General features: G+C 44.3%; 1 protein-coding gene across 2 annotated transcripts in view; it reads right to left on the reverse strand.

Annotated features, from left to right (window-relative positions):
- The window catches only part of LOC122558042 (prelamin-A/C-like), a 91,682-nt gene that overhangs the window by 34,187 nt on the left and 38,273 nt on the right, over window positions 1–19,222 (reverse strand). For both annotated transcript variants that reach the window (XM_043706371.1, XM_043706372.1), the window contains 5 exons: window positions 18,947–19,040; window positions 18,098–18,280; window positions 11,292–11,417; window positions 5,303–5,404; window positions 2,459–2,571 (listed from right to left, as the gene is read on the reverse strand). In XM_043706371.1, the coding sequence (XP_043562306.1) occupies window positions 2,459–2,571; window positions 5,303–5,404; window positions 11,292–11,417; window positions 18,098–18,280; window positions 18,947–19,040 (618 nt within the window). The remainder of the gene's footprint in view (window positions 1–2,458; window positions 2,572–5,302; window positions 5,405–11,291; window positions 11,418–18,097; window positions 18,281–18,946; window positions 19,041–19,222) is intronic.

Here is a 19,222-nt window from a genome sequence, read left to right on the forward strand (position 1 = left end):
GGAAGTGCTGCACTGTCACAGAGGCCTTACTGAGGAAGTGCTGCACTTTTAGGAGCCCTTACCGAGGAAGTGCTGCACTGTTGAGGGGCCATTAGTGAGGAAGTGCTGCACTGTTGAGGGGCCCTTAGTGAGGAAGGGCTGCACTGTTGCAGGGTCCTTACTGAGGATGTGCTGCACAGTTGGGGCCCTTACTGAGGAAGTGCTACACTGTTGCAGAGGCCATACTGAGGAAGTTTTGCACTGCTGAGGGGACCTTACTGGAGAAGTGCTGCACTATTGCAGGGCCATACTGAGAAAATGCTGTACTGTTGGTGGGCTCTTACTGGGATGTGCTGCATTGTTGGGTGGGCCCTTACTGAGGAAGTGCTGCACCATTGGGAGGCCTTTACTGGGAAGTGCTGCATTGTTGGGGAATCCTTTCTGAGGAAGTGCTGCATTGTTAGGGGCTCTTACAGAGGAAGTGCTGCATTGTTTGGGAATCCCTTCTGAGGAAGTGCTGCCTTGTTGGGGGCTCTTACTGAGGAAGTGCTGCACTGTTGGGGGTCCCTTACTGAGGAATTGCTGCACTCTTGGAAGGGGCCTTACTGAGGAGGTGCTGCACTGTTGCGGGGTCATTACTGAGGAAGTGCTGCATTGTTGGGGAATCCTTTCTAAGGAAGTGCTGCATTGTTGGGGGCTCTTACTGAGGAATTGCTGCATTGTTGAGGGGCCTTACTGAAGAAGTGCAGCACTGTTGGAGGGCCTTACTGAGGAAGTGTTGCACTGTTGGAGGGCCTTACTGAGGAAGTGTTGCACTGTTGGGAGGCTTTACTGAGGAAGTGTTGCACTGTTGGGAGGCCTTACTGAGGAAGTGCTGCAATGTTGGAGGGCATTTACTGAGGAAGTGCTGCACCGTTGGGCGAATCTTACTGAAGAGGTGCTGCACTGTTAGGGGCCCTTACTGAGGAAGTGCTGCATTGTTGGGGGGCCTTATTGATGAAGAGCTGTATTGTTTGGGGCCCTTACTGAGGAAGTGCTGCACTATTGGGGGTCCTCACTGAGGATGGGCTGCACTGTTGGGAGGGGCCCTTACTGAGGAAGTGCTGCACTGGTCGAGGGCCTTACTGAGAAGGGATGCATTACTGGGGGGCCCTTACTGAGGAAGAGCTGCACTGTTGGGGAAGCCCTCACCAAGGAAGTGCTACATTGGGGTATATATACGGGGTAGACCATTTAGGACAGAGATGGGGAGAAACGTCTTCACCCAGAGAGTGGTGGCTGTGTGGAATGCTCTTCCCCAGAGGGCAGTGGAGGCCCAGTCTCTGGATTCATTTAAGAAAGAGTTGGATAGAGCTCTCAAGGATTGTGGAATCAAGGGTTATGGAGATAAGGCAGGAACAGAATACTGATTAAGGATGATCAGCCATGATCATATTGAATGGTGGTGCAGGCTCGAAGGGCAGAATGGCCTACTCCTGCACCTATTGTCTATTGTCTATTGCCTATTGTTGAAGGGCACTTACTGAGGAAGTGCTGCACTGTTGGGGGGACCTTGCTGAGGAAGTGCTGCACTGTTGGGGAGACCTTACTGAGGAAGTGCTGCACTGTTGGAGTGTCCTTACTGAGGAAGTGATGCATTGTTGGGGACCTTGCTGAGGAAGTGCTGCACTGTTGGGGGGACCTTGCTGAAGAAGTGCTGCACTGTTGGGGGGACCTTGCTGAGGAAGTGCTGCACTGTTGGAGGGACCTTACTGAGGTCATGCTGCACTGTTTAGGGTCGTTTACTGAGGACATGCTGCACTGACAAGTTGTCGTATTTCAAATGAAGTCAACAACGTGTCTTTGTATGGAGGTGAAATTAAAGGTTCACCAGGAGCAGGGCAGTTCAAAGAAGTAGATTTTATGGAATGACTTAATGGAGGGATTTGCAATGGGTGGAATGGGAAAGGAAAGGGAGAAAGACAGTTCCATACTTCCAGATTTCAAAACTTAATAGATCCTTGTCACTGAAGGTGGGGTTACCAATGGTGGAGTCATTTAAAATGAAGAATGTTTGAGAGGATGGATGTCTCAGAGGCTTGTGAGACTGGGGGCTTTACAGAAGTGGGGATGAGAGGGGATGGATTTGAAAACAAGGATTTTAAAATCAAGGAATTGCTAGACCAGGTGCATCGGGTGTCACAGGACTCAACTGTGCATTCAGATTAAAGGGCTGTTAAGAAGTTTGGATTTTATTCCACCTTGCCCTGCAGCTGAAATTGGCTGATTTAAAGCAAGAGAGGTGCTCAAATATTGAGTAATGCTCATGTGAAACATCTTGGGATAATTATATTAAAGACACTATATGAATACAAGTTGTCAGTTATTTAACAGGAGTATAATTTGAGCATGATGTTACATTGGAGAATATGCTGTCAGTGGTGTTTATTTGAGTTCAATGGCAGGGATATACTCCAAACATCTATACAGTATTGGTTACCTATTCTCTGCACCTCCTAGCTGTGCTGTCACCGTTTCAGTCTCACTGTGTGGATTTGCTGCTGTCTGTGCAGCTGATCTTCCATCTGTCTCACCCAGCCGCTGCCACAAGCCCTGTGTGTAACAGGGAACAGCAATGGACCATTAAACTCCCAACAGTGCAGTGTTTCGCACAATATCAAGAGACCCCAAAGGGCTTTACAATCATACAGTCACACGGTCATAGAGTTGTAAAGCACGGAAACAGGCCTTTCAGCCCAATGTATCCATGCTGACCAGTTTTTCTCAACTGATCTAGTCCCTTTTGCCTGCATTTGGCCCATATCCCTCTAAACTTTTCCTATCTCTGTACTGTCCAAATGTATTTTAAATATTAGATTCGATTCCCTACAGTGTGGAAACAGGCCCTTCGCCCCAACAAGTCCACACTGACCTTCTGAAGAGCACCCACCCAGACCCATTTCCCTCTAACTAATGCACCTAACACTATGGGCAATTTAGCATAGCTAATTCACCTGACCTGCACATCTTTGGACAGTGGGAGAATACCGGAGCACCCGGAGGAAACCCATGCAGACACAGGGAGAATGTGCAAAACCTACACAGACAGTCGCCCAGGTCCCTGGTGCTGTGAGGCAGCAGTGCTAACCACTGAGCCACCGTGCCTCCTATCTTAATTATACCCACCTCTACCACTTCCTTTGGCATCTCTCTCCATATATGCACCATCTGGGCAGCACGGTGGCTCAGTGGTTAGCACTGCTGCCTCACAGCACCAGGGTCCCAGGTTTGATTCCAGCCTCAGGCGACTCTCTGCATGGAGTTTGCACATTCTCCCTGTGTCTGCGTGGGTTTGCTCCTGTTTCCTCCCACAGTCCAAAGATGTGCAGGTCAGGTGAATTGGCCATGCTAAATTGGCCACAGTGTTAGGTGCATTAGTCAGAGGGAATTGGGTCTGGGTGGGTTACTCTTCAGAGGGTCAGTGTGGACTTGTTGGGCCGAAGGGCTGTTTCCATGCTGTAGGGAATCTAATTTAAACCCTCTGTGTGAAAAAATTGCACCTCAAGTCCCTTTTAAATCTTTCCCCTTTCACCTTAAACCTATTCCCTCCAGTTCTGGACTCCCACACCTTGGGGAAAAGACTTTGGTTATTCACCTTACTTATGCCCTTCATGATTTTATAAACTCCTGTAAGGCCATCCCTTGACCTCCTATGCTCCCGGGAAAAAAGTCTCAGCCTATCCAGCCTCTTCTGGTAATTCAAATTTTCCAGTCTTACTAACATCCTTGTAAATCGTTATACATGCTTTCCATTTTAATAAAAGCCTTCCGATAGCAGGGCAACCAGAATTGTATGTAGTACTCCAAATGTGGTCTTATCAATGCCCTATGCAACTGCAACATGACATTCCAATTCCTGTACCCAATGCTCAATGAAGCAGTCGCTATTAGAATGTACTTGCCAATTCAGCTGCTCCCTCACCTCTCCATGTGCCCTTTACATTGCTTCAACAGCACCTTCAGCTTTCCATGCTAGCCTTGACTGATATCGACTGATACTGGTGGTGCTGAACCTACTCAAGGCATCCCAGAAATTTGCAGCAGGCACCAATATTCCAAAAACCCTCACTTTTTCCATTGTCCTTCTCATTGCTCCAACTGCTCCTGGGTCTGGGATCCAGAAGAAGGGATATAATCTTAAATTTAAACCAGACTGTTCTGAAATGAAGCTCTCCATGGGATACCAGGACTAAAATGGCTCATTTGTGAGAAGATGTTACTTGTATTCCACCAGTATCGGAGATGAAGAGGTAATCTAAATGATTCTTTAAAATACTTAAAGGAACTGTTAAGAGTACGTGGAGAGAAATGATTTCCTCTGGAAGAGGGCATCAAAATACGGGATATAATCTTAAAATTACAGTCAGGCCACACAGGGGTGACAGCAGGTAGAACTTATTTACACAAAGATTAGTAGAAATATGAAACTCACTTCCCCAAACAACTACTGTGGGGTTGGGGTGAACTGAACATTTCAAAATGGAGATAGGTATTAGTAGTGGGTGAAAGGTAAGACAGTGAGGCCTGGAGACACAATAGATAACAGCGACCCTGCCTCATAGTCAGATATTCTGGGTTTGAGTCCCATCCCGGGACCTGTAAGCTGTGTTCAGAATGCAGTAAAAAAGATTGATTATCAACCTATGAATCCTTCCAACACACGCCAATGCCAGAGAGTATGAACAGGGTAGATTTCTGGTTCACCATACAATAGGAAGCAAGTTTAGTGCCTCCATCACCACCATCCACAGCTCCAGGCTACAACATGTAGGTAAAGGTGCATCTTGCCACAAAACTCAGATACTGTCAATGCATTACACCAAGGGTAAAATAAATATTTGAGAGAATATAATTTAGAGAATTTGACAGGGTCATGGGTGGGGCAAATTGGGTTGTTCAAGCTAAAAGGGATATGAAACCATGGCAGCGAACCAGATTTAAGTTCCAAATCAGCCATGATCTAACTGGATGGTGACACTGGCTGAAGGGTTGTTTTGCCTGACAGCATCAAATCTGGGACCTGGAATTGCATGGGACTCAGTCGTCAGCATCACATGGGGCTCATTAAACAATGAACAGTGAGCAGGCAGTTTACGATAGGCTTAAAAAGATTGGGGCTCTTGTGGTGCAGTGTCAGTGACCCTCCCTCTGAGCCAGGAGATGCAGGTTCAAGTCTTACCTGCTCCACAGATTGTAATAACATCTTTGAACAGGTTGATTACAAAATATCTATGCTGACCGGGGAAAGGTATATCTGCTTCAATCAACACTGTTTAAAACTGACCTGGATCTGTTCCTGAAGAGCTTGAAGACACTGGTGATCATAGTCACGTTCCTGCTTAATCATTCCAGCTAACATCTGACACTGAGCTTCCTCTGACAGCACCTACAGCACAATAACATTCCCTGACTTAATATGCATTTTCTATCATCAATATCGACAGAAGGTGTACATTCGAGTCTTTTTACAAGGGGTAGCAGAGACGTAGGTGTTAAAGGTGGGCATAGAAGTGGGGTATTGAACTTTAGAGCTTTCATATATGAATGCAAAAAGCAGACAAAACGATGTGGAGGTGCCGGTGTTGGTCTGGCGTGGACAGAGTGAGAAGTCGCACGACATCAGGTTATAGTCCAACAGGTTTATTTGAAATCGCAAGCTTTCGGAGCGCTGCTCCTTCATCACCCGATGAAACAGCAGTACTCTGAAAGCTTGTGATTTCAAACAGACCGGTTGGACAATAACCTGATGTCATGTGTCTTCAGTCAAAATGAGGTAGACAAAATTAGGTATAAATAGAGAGAAATAGGAGTGATTTAGAAGACACCACATTGATATATTATAATGTGACCATGTTTGCAAACTAGATAATCTAGTGTAGATGACATTTTGAAAGACAGAAGGCGTAATAGTGCAGCGTTAACTGATAATTGTATCAAACATTTGGGGAAGACCAATCGTAAGATGGTAGCATTTTGTATTAATATTGATTGTGTACTTAGGCTGCCAGATTTTCTGCTGGTCATTCATTCCTCACCAGCATTCCTCACCATCTTTCAGTTCCTTCACATTTTGTTCATACATTGTATGGTTCACAGCTTAATGGTTAAGCACATTTTAACTTTATTATTGATGTCTGTGGTCCTTAGTGGACTGTGGCTACTTAATATTTATTTGCCAGAAGTAATTGTGATGATTTAATACCACATTTGCAGAAGTGACACTCTTGAAAGAGATAAAGCTACAGACCCATGCTGGATGGCAGATTAATTTTAAGGATTTCTTGACACAGATCAATTATTTCAAATAACACCTTGTGATGTCCTCAACCTGCCAAAGAGGATATAAAGATGTAAGTCTATCTTTCTAATTTTTATTGAATGTCGTTGTCAAATCACCATAGCCAAATGTTCTCATCCTAAGTTAGTTTGGACTGCTATACCCTCAGGTTGCTCCTGTTCACACCTGTTCTGAGAGGAAGGAAGAAGGAAGATTTGTTTTCATTAGCTGATGACTTCTCTCGAAAACCTCTCTCAGAGTTCACCTACAGGACTGCAGTCTCACCAGGAAATTGAAGGATAAAAGCAAATATCCAGAATCTAATAGAAAGTTACCATGTGCAAATCAAAAACTGGAATTCGAAATAACTGGCATATACATTACTATCACTGAACCAGGGAGCCGTTCGGGTAATGATGACTTATTATAAATGTGTACAGGTATAGTACAGGAGGAGACAATTCTTCCCTTTGTGAAGAGGATTCTGGGTAATACCAGATGGAAGTTGGGAAAAAATTGTGGCTGTAAGAGCTGCTCCTTTTTTGAGGTATTTTAGGTGCTGGAGGTGATCTCCTCAAATTCCAGGAGCAGCAATTACTGTTGTTTTATGCTGTTGCATTGTTCTGGAACTTCAGAGAAAGTAAAGTCAAAACAATGGCACTTTTAAAAGGCAGAAAGACAGACAAAGGAAGCAAGCACATGGTCTGGAGGGAGAGAGAAAGAGAAAGAAACCTACACTGCTAACTGACTTAGCAGTGAATCTGCACAGTTACTGCCTTTGCTGTTTAATTTCATGTACCCCTGGACATTGGAGTGCATTGAGGAAAAATGATCAAACAGCAAAATTCACAGCTGATCTTGGAGGAACCTGTGTGGGAGAGCTCACAGCACAGGAACAGATAAGTGCATAGTTTTTAACACGTAACCTTGTTGTAAGTCTGCAGTACTGAATAGAGTGGGTTCTTTCTTGATTATATGTTTTATTGAAATCTGTCTCTTGATTAAATTTTTTAAAATATAAACCATAAGTACGAGGTTAGCCTGGAGCACTTTTTTACTGGGTCTGTAGATTGCGAAGGAGCAAAGATGGTCTTTAGTAGAGTGGTCTTCCTGTCGGATGTGGGAGTTTATCAGAGAGTTTCAATGTTACTGATGATTATGTCTGCAGGAAGTGTGTTTGGTTGCGAATTCTATTGGATTGCATGGATCAGTTGGACCAGCATTGAGAGGCAATGAGAAATCTACAGAAGTTATGGATGGAAGTTAAATGAAGGGAGAAAATCTACAGATACAGTCAGTAAATGGGTTAACTCCAGGAAAAGTAGGAGGGTAGGTAGGTAGTGCTGGGGTCTTCTGTGGCTAGCCCCATTTCAAACAAGTATGCTATTTTGGAAAATGTAGCGGTGATGGATTCTCTGGGGAATATAGCATGAACAGCCCTGTTTCCGGTATTGAGAATTGCTGTAATGTAATGAGGGGTACATCGGTTCCAAGCAATTGATTGTGTTAGGGCACTCTCCAGTCTGAGGTACAGATAGACAGTATCTGCAGTCAGCAGCAAAAAATCAAAATGGTGTGTTGCCTCCCTGGTGCCAGGATCAAGGATGTCTCAGAGAGGGTGCAGAATGTTCTCAAGGGGGAGAGGGACCAGCAGGAGGTCATTGTTCAAATTGGAACCAGCGACATAGGAAGGGAAAAGGATGCAATTCTGAAGGGAGAATATAGAAAGTGAGGCAGGAATTTAAAGAGGAGGTCCTTGAGAGTTGTAATATCTGGATTACTCCTGGTGCTACAAACTGGTGAGGGAGGATTAGGAGGATAGAACAGAATAGTGTGTGACTGAGGAGTTGCTGTATGGGAGAAGGGGTAGAAGTGACCAGTACAAGAAGTTCAGATTGCACCTGAATTGGAAGGAGACTAATATACTGACAGGGAAATTACCTGGAGCTGTTCAGGAGGATTTAAACTAGTAAGATGGGTGGTTGGGACCCAGGGAAATAGTAAGGAAAGAGATCAGTCTGAGACTGGTACAGTGGAAAAGGGAGCAAGTAAAACAGTCAGGGCAGGTACGAACAAAGCAGAGAACAAGTTAGGACTGATACATTAAACTGCATTTACTTCAGTGCAAGGGGCCTAACAGGGAAGGCAGATGAACTCAGGACATGGTTAGGAACATGGGGCTGGGATATCAAAGCAATTACAGAAACGTGGCTCAGGGATGGGCAGGACTGGCAGCTTAATGTTCCAGGATACAAATGCTACAGGAAGGACAGAAAGGGAGGCAAGAGAGGAGGGGGAGTGGTGATTTTGATAAGGGATAGTATTACTGCTGTGCTTAGGGAGGATACTCCCGGAAGTATATGCAGAGGAATTAGTTGGGTGGAACTGAGAAATAAGAAAGGGATGATCACCTTATTGGAATTGTATTGTAGACTCCCTAATAGTCAGAGGGAAATTGAGAAACTAATTTGGAAGGAGATCTGTTATTTGTGGTAGGGGGTAGGGGATTTTAACTTTCCAAACACAGACTGGGACTGCCATAGTGTTTAGGGTTTAGGTGGAGAGGAATTTGTTAAGTGTGTACAAGAAAATTTTCTGATTCAGTATGTGGATGTACCTACTACAGAAGGTGCAAAATTTGCCTCCTCTTGGGAAATAAGGCAGGGCAGGTGACTGAGGTGTCAGTGGGGGAGCACTTAGGGGCCAGCGACCAAAATTCTATTAGTTTTAAAATAGTGATGGAAAAGAATAGACTGGATTGAAAAATTGAAGTTCTAATTTGAGGAAGGCTAGTTTTGATGGGATGAGGAAAGCTGATTGGGTGCAGATGTTTGCAGATAAAGGGACATCTGGAAAACGGGAAGCCTTCAGAAATGAGATAACGAGAATCCAGAGACAGTGTATTCCTGTTAGGGTGAAAGGAAAGGCTGGTGGGTGTAGAGAATGCTGGATGACTAGAGAAATTGTGGTTTTGGTTAAGAAAAAGGAGGAAGCATATTACAGGCATAGACAGGACAGATTGAGTGAATCCTTAGAAGACTACAAAGGCTGTAAGAGTATACTTAAGAGGTAAATCAGGAGGGCAAAAAGGGGACATGAGATAGCTTTGGCAAATAAGAGTAAGGAGAATCCAAAGGGTTTTTATAAATACATTAAGGACAATAGGGTAACTAGGGAGAGAATAGGGCCCCTCAAAGATTGACGAGGTGGCCTTATGTGGAGCTGCAGGAAATGGGGGAGTTACTGAACAAGTATTTTCCATCAATGTTTACTGTGGAAAAGGACATGGAAGATATAGAATGTAGGGAAATAGATGGTGACATCTTGAAAAAAAGTCCATATTACAGAGGATGAGGTGCTGAATGTCTTGAAAAGCATAAAAGCAGATGAATCCTCAGGACCTGATCAGGTGTGCCCTAGAACTCTGTGGGAAGCCAGGGAAGTGACTGCTGGGCCCACTGCTGAGATATTTGTATCATCGATAGTCACAGGTGAGGTGTTGGAAGATTGAAGGTTGGCTAATGTGGGCCATTGTTTAAGAAGAGCGGTAAAGACAATCCAGGGAACTACAGACCGGTGAGCCTGACCTCAGTGGTGGGCAAGTTGTTGGAGGGAATACTGACGAACAGGATTTACATATATTTGGAAAGGCAAGGACTGATTAGGGATAGTCAACATGGCTTTGTGCGTGGGAAATCATGTCTCACAAACTTGATTGAGTTTTTTGAAAAAATAACAAAGAGGATTGAGGAGGGCAGAGCAGAGGATATGATCTATATGGACTTCGGTAAAGTGTTCGACAAGGTTCCCCATGGGAGACTGGTTGGCAAGATTAGATCTCATGGAATACAGGGAGAACTAGCCATTTGAATACAGAATTGGCTTGAAGGTAGAAGACAGAGGGTGGTGGTGGAGGGTTGTTTTCAGACTGGAGGCCTGTGACCAGTGATGTACATCAAGGATCGGTGCTGGGTCCACTGCTTATCCTCACTTATGTAAATGATTTGGATGTGAACATTGCAGGTATAGTTAGTCAGTTTGAAGATGACACCAAAAGTGGAGGTGTAGTGGACAGCAGTGAAGGTTACCTCAGAGTACAATGGGATCTTCACCAGATGGGTCAGTGGGCTGAGAAGTGGCATTATGGAGTTTAATTTAGATAAATGTGAAGTGCTGCATTTTGGAAAAGCAAATCAGAGCAGGATTATATACTTAATGGTAAGGTCCTTGGGAGTGTTGCTGAACAAAGAGACCTTAGAATGCAGTTTCATAGCTCCTTCAAAGTGGAGTTTCAGGTGGACAGCATAGTGAAGAAGGCATTTGGTATGCTTTCCTTTATTTGTCGGAGCATTGAATAAAAGAGTTGGGAGGTTGTGTTGTGGCTATCCAGGACATTCATTAGGCCACTTTTAGAATATTGCATACATTTCTGATATCCTTCCTACCGGAAGGATGTTTGAAACTTGAAAGGGTTCAGAAAAGGTTTACAAGGATGTTGCCAGCGTTGGAAGACTTGAGCTATCGGGAGAGGCTGAATAGGCTGGGGCTGTTTTCCCTGGAGCGTCGGAGGCTGAGGGTGACTTTGTAGAGGTTTATAAAATCATGAGGGGCATGGATAGGAAAAACAGACAAGGTCTTTTCCCTGGGGTGGGGGAGTCCAGAACTAGAGGGCATAGGTTTAGGGTGAGAGGGAAAGGATATAAAAGAGACCTAAGTGGCATTTTCACACAAAGGAAGGTGCGTGTATGGAATGAGCTGCCAGAGAAAGTGGTGGAGACTGATACAAATGCAACATTAAAAGGCATCTGCAAAATGTTTCTTTTCAAGTATTTATTAAACTTTCTTTTGAAAGCATGGTGAAAAACAGATTCAATAATATCACTCCATAATATACTTCCATTATATGACAATTCTTATTTTGTAATCATTGATGTAGGCTTATGCAAAATTCAGTGTAGGGCTTATTCGAGGTCAGTCCTCACTGAGGAATACCAACCTTACTGCGCAAAGCAGTTGCTTCTTCTTTGAGAAGACCAATACACTGGTGAAGCTGTTGGTTTTCAGACATCTCGTGCTCCAACAGGATTTGATCACTGTTCTGCAGTGCAATTAAAGTTGCCACCTGATTAAAATAAAAGATTCATTCAGTGGAAACGTTTGCTGGAATCTAAGAGTCATGTCCCTTTAGTAATCAATTCAACATGCCAGCTTAGATCAGTACAACAGCTCTTCTATCCAATATCCTCAACATCAATACTGGGAGAGTGTAGGTCCATTAGTGAGGTGGGGCAAAACTGAGCCAAAGTTGCACTTTTGAACAATATTGAAGGAATGCAAAACTGTTAGAGGGTCAATGATGAATTTTGTGATTTTCTATATGTTCGCCCAAGTAGCATATTACAGAGAAACAGGTTTATACTGAGTCAAATATCTGGAAGTTTATTAACAACTTCATAAGTGACATACACAGTCCGGCCTCTATTCTGACCTACATTACAGATACACATCATGAACCAAATGGCTGGCTGTTTGTTGATTGTTAAATGAATGAATAGGGAGTAAGGTGGAGACCTCTTATATTAGGCCATCACATGGGATGATGTCATCTCAAGAAGATAGTTCTCTGAGGACCATCTGATGAGAACTCCCCTTTGAGAACCCCTTGTAATGTGGATGAATGCATTTGTAATAAGTTGGATGAAAGAACTGGATTAATGAATATAATGTAATTGGGATCACGGAGACCTGGCTCCAGAGTGACCAAGGATGGGAACTCAATGTCCAGGGTTATTCAATTTTCAGGAAAGATCGATGGAAAGGAATGGGTGGTGAGGTAGTGTTGCTGATGAGGGAGGAGATTAACTACTAAGGAAGAACATTAGCCTGGATGATGTGGAATCTATATGGGTGGAGCGAAGGCAAAACAACATTAATGTGAGTTGTGTACAGACTACAAACAGTAATTGTGAGGTTGGGGATTGTATCAAACAGGAAATTAGACTTGCATGCTGTAAGGGTAAAACAGTTATTATGGCTGACTTCAGTCTACATATTTATTGGGCTAAAGAAACCGATAGCATTGTAATGGAGGAGGATTTCCTGGAATGTATGGTTTCCTCGACAAATATGTCAAAGAACCAGGCAAGAGAGCAAGCCATCCTAGACTGGGTATTGTGTAATGAGAAAGGATTAATTAGCAACCTTTACGTGTGAGATCCTTTGGAAAGAGTGACCATGATATGGTAGAATTCTTCATTAAGATGCAGGGTGATACAGTTAAATCTGAGACTAGGGTACTGAACTTAAAGAAAGCTAACATTGGTAGTTTGAGGCAAGACTTAGCTAGGATAAGCTGGCCAAGAATACTTAAGAGGTTGATGGTAAATAGGCAAAGGCAGACGTTTAAAGAACACATGGATGAACTTCAACAATTGTATATCCCTATCTGGTGTAAGAGTAAAACAGAGAAGATGACTCAACCATGGCTACCCAGGGACACAGGTTTGATTCCAGCCTCAGGGAACTGTGTGGAGTTTGCATTCTCCCTGTGTCTGTGTGGGTTTCCTCCAGGTGCTCCGGTTTCCTCCCACAATCCAAAGATGTGCAGGTCAGATGAATTGGCCATGCCAAATTGCCCATATGTTAGGTGCATTAGTCAGAGGGAAATGGGTCTGGGTGGGTTTCTCTTCAGAGGGTTGGTGTGGACTTGTTGGGCCGAAGGGCCTGTTTCCACACTGTAGACAGTCTAATCTACAAAAACGGAAATCAGGGACTGTGTTAAAGCCAACGGGGAGGCATATAAATTGGTCAGAAAAAGAGCAATTCTGAGAACAGGGAGAAATTTATAATTCAGCAGAGGAGGACAAAGGGTTTAATTTGGAAGGGGAAAATAGAATATGAAACTAAGCTTGCGGAAAACATAAAAACTGACTGCAAAAGCTTCTCTAGACATTTGAACAGAAAAAGATTGGTTGAAACAAATGTAGGTGCCTTGCAGTTAGAATCAGGGCAACTCATAATTGACAACAAATAGATGGCATACAAGTTGAACAAATACTTTGGATCTGTCTTCACTAAAGTGGCACAAATACCCTTTTGGAAATACTAGGGGACAGAGGGTCAAGCGTGAAGGAGGAACTGAAGGAAATCCTTAATAGTCAAGAAATGGTACTGGGGAAAATAATGGGAATAAAACCCAATAATTCCCCAGGGCCTGATGCTTTGCATTCCAGAGTACTTAAGGAAGTAGCCCTAGAAGCAGGAGATGCATTGTTGATCATTTTCCAGCATTCTATACGGAGTTCCAATGAACTGGAGAATAGATAATGTAACCCCAACTTTTATTAAAAGGAGGGAGAGAGAAAACAGAGAATTATAGGCTGGTGGTGGGGAAAATACAGGAGTCAATTATAAAGGACGTAATGACTCAGCATTTGGAAAATGGTGTAAAAACAATGACTGCAGATGCTGGAAACCAGATTCTGGATTAGTGATGCTGGAAGAGCACAGCAGTTCAGGCAGCATCCAAAGAGCTTCGAAACCAACGTTTCGGGCAAAAGCCTGATGAAGGGCTTTTGCCTGAAACGGCGATTTCGAAGCTCCTTGGATGCTGCCTGAACTGCTGTGCTCTTCCAGCATCACTAATCCAGAATTTGGAAAACGGTGACAGAATCAGTCCAAGTCAGCATGGATTCACTAAAGGGAAATCATGCTTGATACATCTTCTGGAATCCTTTGGGAATGTGACCAGTACAGTGGACAAGGGTGAATTGATAGCTAGTGTGTATCTAGAAGTTCAAAAGGCTTTTGACAAAGTTCCACACAAGAGACTAATGAGGAAAATTAAAGCTCATGACATCAGAGGTAATGTATAAAGAACTGGTCAGCAGACAGAAAGCAGAGAGTTAGAATAAACGGATCCTTTTCAGAGTGGCAGACGGTGATCAGTGGAGTGCAGCAGGGTCCAGTGCTGAGACCTGCTTTTCTCAGTATATATTAAGGATTTGGATGAAGGAACTGAATGCCTTATCTCCAAATTTGCAGATGACACTAACCTGGGTAGCAGTGTGTGCTGTGAGGAGGATGCTAAGAGTCTGGAGGGTGACGTGAACACGCTGGCTGACTGGACAAATAACTGGCAAATGCAATATAATGTGGATAAGTCTGAAGATATCCACTTTGGTCACAAAAACATGAAGGCAGATTATTATCTGAATGGTGGCAGTTTAGGAAAAGATGAGGTACAATGAAACGTGGGTGTCATGGTGGAACAGTCGCTGAAGGTTGGCCTGCAGGTGCAGCAGGCAATGAGGACAGGCAATGGCATGCTGGCCTTCATAGCAGAGGATGTGAGTATTGGAGTAGAGATGTCTTGCTGCAGTTACACAGCAGCAGTGATGAGGCCACACCTTGAGTATCGTGTGCAGTTTTGGTCTCCTAGTCTGAGGAAGGACATTCTTTCTATTGAGGGAGTCCAGCAAGGGGTCTCCAGACTGATTCCCAGGATGGCATGGAATCGACTGGGCTTGTACTCACTGGAATTTAGAAGAATGAGAGGGGGATCTCATAGAAACATCGAAAATCCTCATGGAACTGAGCAGGCTGGCTGCGGGTAGAATGTTCCTGATGTTGGGGAAGTCCAGAACTAGGGATCACAGTCTAAGAATAAGGGGTAAGCAATCAGCAACACATTTCCAGCTCTGATCTCCAGCATCTGCAGACCTCACTTTCTCCCCATTGTGCTAAAGGGATCAAGGGATATGGAGGGAAAGCAGGAATGGGATACTGAAATTGCGTGATCATGTTGAACGGTGGTAGAGACTCAAAGGGCTGAAAATGGCCTACTTCTGCACCTATTTTCTATGAAATGATTCAATGAAACTGCTCTCTCAAGCACCTACTGTATTTCCAGGGGGACGAAGCTTATGCTGTGTCAATCATTTCTCTGAAACCTTTTAGCCAACGGCCATGATATGACTACTCAAGCCATTGGATGACTATTGCCCCCTGCCTACCTCCATTTGAAGCTTTGTTTCATTCATTTTAAGAACAAAGTTTTCGAAAATAATACACTGATAATAGAGAGCATTTTGAGTCAGATAAATGGTTGATGCTAATTCAGTATACAGTGTATATTATGACCTCTGTGTTTCTTGTAATTCTTCCCTTTTGCTTTCAGAAGCCTGAATTTTGGAAGATTATCCTTTACTATGAGAGGAACTGAATAAAAAGTAAGGATGTTACGCTTAGTTATCTCGAGCATCGCTGAAACCACGGCTGTGTGCAGTTTAGGTGCAAATGTGTTGGAGGCAATTCAAAGTTGACTAGATTGATACCAAGAATGAATGGAACGTTTGGGCAGACTGGAATTGTTTCCAGTCTGAAAGAGTGAAGGGTTATTTGATTAAATTGTGTAAGATCTTGAATGATCCAAAATCCTGGACCTGACTGTGGCTGTACCCCCACCTTATAGACTGCAGCAGCTCAACACTACCTCCTCCTGGACAATTAGTGTTGGCCAACAGATTCTGTCCTTATCAGTGACACCATCATCCTGAGAGAGAATTAAAAGAATGCCTCAAAAGACTAAATTAAAATAAAAACAGTATTTTACAGTTTTATTTAAAGTGAGGAATGGCAATTAGTTAGTGGATGATTTAAGCCAAACTAAACATCTCCAAGTGGGTATATTTTGATTAACCCTGTTACTTCAGGGTCTGTCAGTTTACTGAATAAGCTGTCAGAATCTTTCTCATTACACCGAATCCCTGTTGAGTCAATGCATGGCATTGTGGTTGCAACTAAAGCACATGGATTGCAGCAGTTCAAGAAGGTAGCTCACCACAATCTTCTCGAACAACTGAAAACAGGCAATAAATGCCAATCCAGCCAGTGACACCTATGTCCCATGAGTGAACATAAAAACAAATTAGCAGAAGGGTATCTTTGATTCATGTCAAAATTGAGAAAAGCTATTGACATTTCGTATATGCTCACACACATGTCCCTTCACTGTTTCATTCACACACTCACCACGTAACTATACTTAAATGAAAACCTTCAGCCAGTGAGGAGGGAAAACATATGTCTGTGGCTGCATCTTCCTCTGATTCAGTCTAATATCTTCTAGCTGCTAATGGACAGTATGTCAAGCCACCACTCTAGGCTATCTAGCGGGCAAGTGGAACTAATTTGGGAGCGGGTTCGGCGTGGACTAGTTAGACCAAAGGGTCTGTTTCTGTGCTGTATGACTCTATCTGTCCAGGGATCATCAGTTTTTGATTCCTTAAAGCATAGTATGTAGGGCAACTCATTCCCTCAAACTCTGCAGACTCTTGTCTCCCCACACAGCTCAATGTAGACCCTCTCCCCACAGAGCTCAATGTAGACTTCTCCCCTCACAGTGTGGACCCTCTTCCCTCACAGAGTGGACCGTCTCCCCTTAGTGTGGACCATCTCCCCTCACAATGTGGACCCTCTCCCCTCACAATGTATACCCTCTCTTCTCACAATGTAGACCTGTTCTCCTCACAGTGTAGACCCCCTTCCCTCACAGTTCAATGTAGACCCTCTCCCCCCACAGTGTGGACCCTTTCCCCTCAGTATGGATGCCCTCCCCTCACAGTGTGGACCCACTCCCCTCAAAGTGTGGAACCTCTCTGCTCACAGGGTAGACTCTCTCCTCTCTGCTCACAGTATGGACCCTCTCCCCGCACAATGTCTATCCTCTCCCCTTACATTTTGGATCCTCTCCTCTCACAGAGCAGACCCTCTCCCCTCACAGTGTGGACCCTCTCCCCTCACAGCTCAGTGTAGACCCTCTCCCCTCACAGCTCAGTGTTGACCCGCTCCTCCCACAGTGTAGACCCTCTCCCCTCACAGTGTGGACCCTGTCCTCTCACAGTGCAGACCCTCTCCCTTCACAGTGTGGATTCTCTCCCCTCACAGTGTAGACCCTCTCCCCTCACAATGTGGAATATCACCCCTCACAGCTCAGTGTAGACCCTCTCCCCTCACAGTGTAGTCCCTCTCCCCTCACATTTTGGACCCTCTCCTCACACTGCGGACCCTCTCCCCTCACAGTGTGGACCCTCTCCCCTCACACTGCGGACTCTCTCCCCTCACAGTGTATACCCTCTCCCCTCACACTGTGGACCCTCTCCCCTCACAGTGTATACCCTCTCCTCTCACAGCTCACTGTATACTCTCTCCCCTCACACTGTGGACCCTCTCCCCTCACAGTGTATACCCTCTCCTCTCACAACTCACTGTATACTCTCTCCCCTCACACTGTGGACCCTCTCCCCTCACACTGTGGATTCTCTCCCCTCACAGTGTATACCCTCTTCTCTCGCAGTGCAGATTCCCTCCCCTCACAGTGTAGACCCTCTGCTCTCACAGTGTGGAACATCTCCCCTCACAGTGTAGACCCTCTCCTCTCACAGTGTGGACCGTCTCCACTCACAGTGTGAACCCTTTCCTCTCACAGTGTGAACCATCTCCTCTAACAGTGTGGACCTTCTCCCCTCACACTGTGGACTCTGTCCACTCACAGTGTATACCCTCTCCTCTCGCAGTGCATATCCCCTCCCCTCACACTGTGGACCCTCTCCCCTCACAGTGTGGATCCTCTCCTCTCACAGTGTGGACCGTCTCCCCTCACAGCTCAGCGTTGCTTTGTCAATGTTTAACTCTCATTGTAGATTTGCCTGGATCTGGAATGCTAAATGGCCACCTCCTGTTACTCATGTTGTTATTGTATTGTTAAAAATTGATGATAGGTTAAAAAATGGTAGAACATACATTTTGATCATAAAGCTGTGCCACGCTCCCTTGAAACATCTTCAGTTCAAATTCAGTTGTCTCCTTCAAGTTGTCCAGCACGTTTTTCAAAGCTGCTTCATCATAACCTCTTCCAACTCGCTCGTCAAGTTGCTGCACCAAAACCTTTGACCTTTCAATTCTTTTACTCATAGATTGTAAATCCTGTGGGGAAAAGTGTTGAAAGTATAAAGCAGTGATCATCTAGATTGTCTTTTCATTACTATTGTGCATTTCACAGCCTCTGGACTCCCCAAAGCTCTTTACAGCCAATTAAGTATTTTTGAAGTGTAGTCACTGTTGTAAGTTTGTAAACATGGCATGGCATTTGTGCATAGTAAGATCCCACAAAGTGTAAGAATGATGAGCAGTTAATCTGTTTCAGTGATACTGATTGAAGCATTGTCCAGGATGCCAGGGAGTATTTCACTCCTCTGCTTTAAGTATGACCATGGGATCTTATACATTCAAATTAGAAATCAAACTGGGTCTCCATTTGGCTTCTTATCCAAAAGAACAGCATCTCTAGCAGTGTAGCATTCCCTCAATACTGCACTAAATTGTTAGCCTAGATTGTCATGCATTCCTTATGGAGCTGGACTTCAAGCTTTACAGTTCAGCCTCAGCAGAAAGGTTACCCATTGAGTCACAGCCTGATGCAATGTAATGCAATCAAAACTGTGTTTAACACAGTGAACCATCCCCGCACATATCATAGGAACGTCTGGTGAGCACAGAATCAAAGCCTTCGGGAAGGGATGACAGAACACCGGGAAACGTGACAGGGGGATGATAAACTCTGGGGCAATCTCCTGCCCAGCCATCACTCACCTTGCTGTGCTGCTCACTCTGTAGCTCCAGCTGATGATTCAGGTGTTGTATTTGTTTGCACAGTCTGACTTTCTGAGCTGCTTCTTCTTCACACCTTTCCCAAGAGAATGTTACACAATAGTTATACACCTTTCCTCCGCATAAAGATTCAATAATGCATGAAGGGAATGTTTTACAGGAGCTTTCACAAACTGCTTACAACATCAATCAGCTTCTCATCTGAGCTGAACGTTGCTCACAGGTCAATGTTGGGTTGGGATATTACATTGTTCATAT

Source organism: Chiloscyllium plagiosum, chromosome 16, assembly GCF_004010195.1.
Source record: "Chiloscyllium plagiosum isolate BGI_BamShark_2017 chromosome 16, ASM401019v2, whole genome shotgun sequence".
NCBI classification, from domain to species: Eukaryota; Metazoa; Chordata; class Chondrichthyes; order Orectolobiformes; family Hemiscylliidae; genus Chiloscyllium; species Chiloscyllium plagiosum.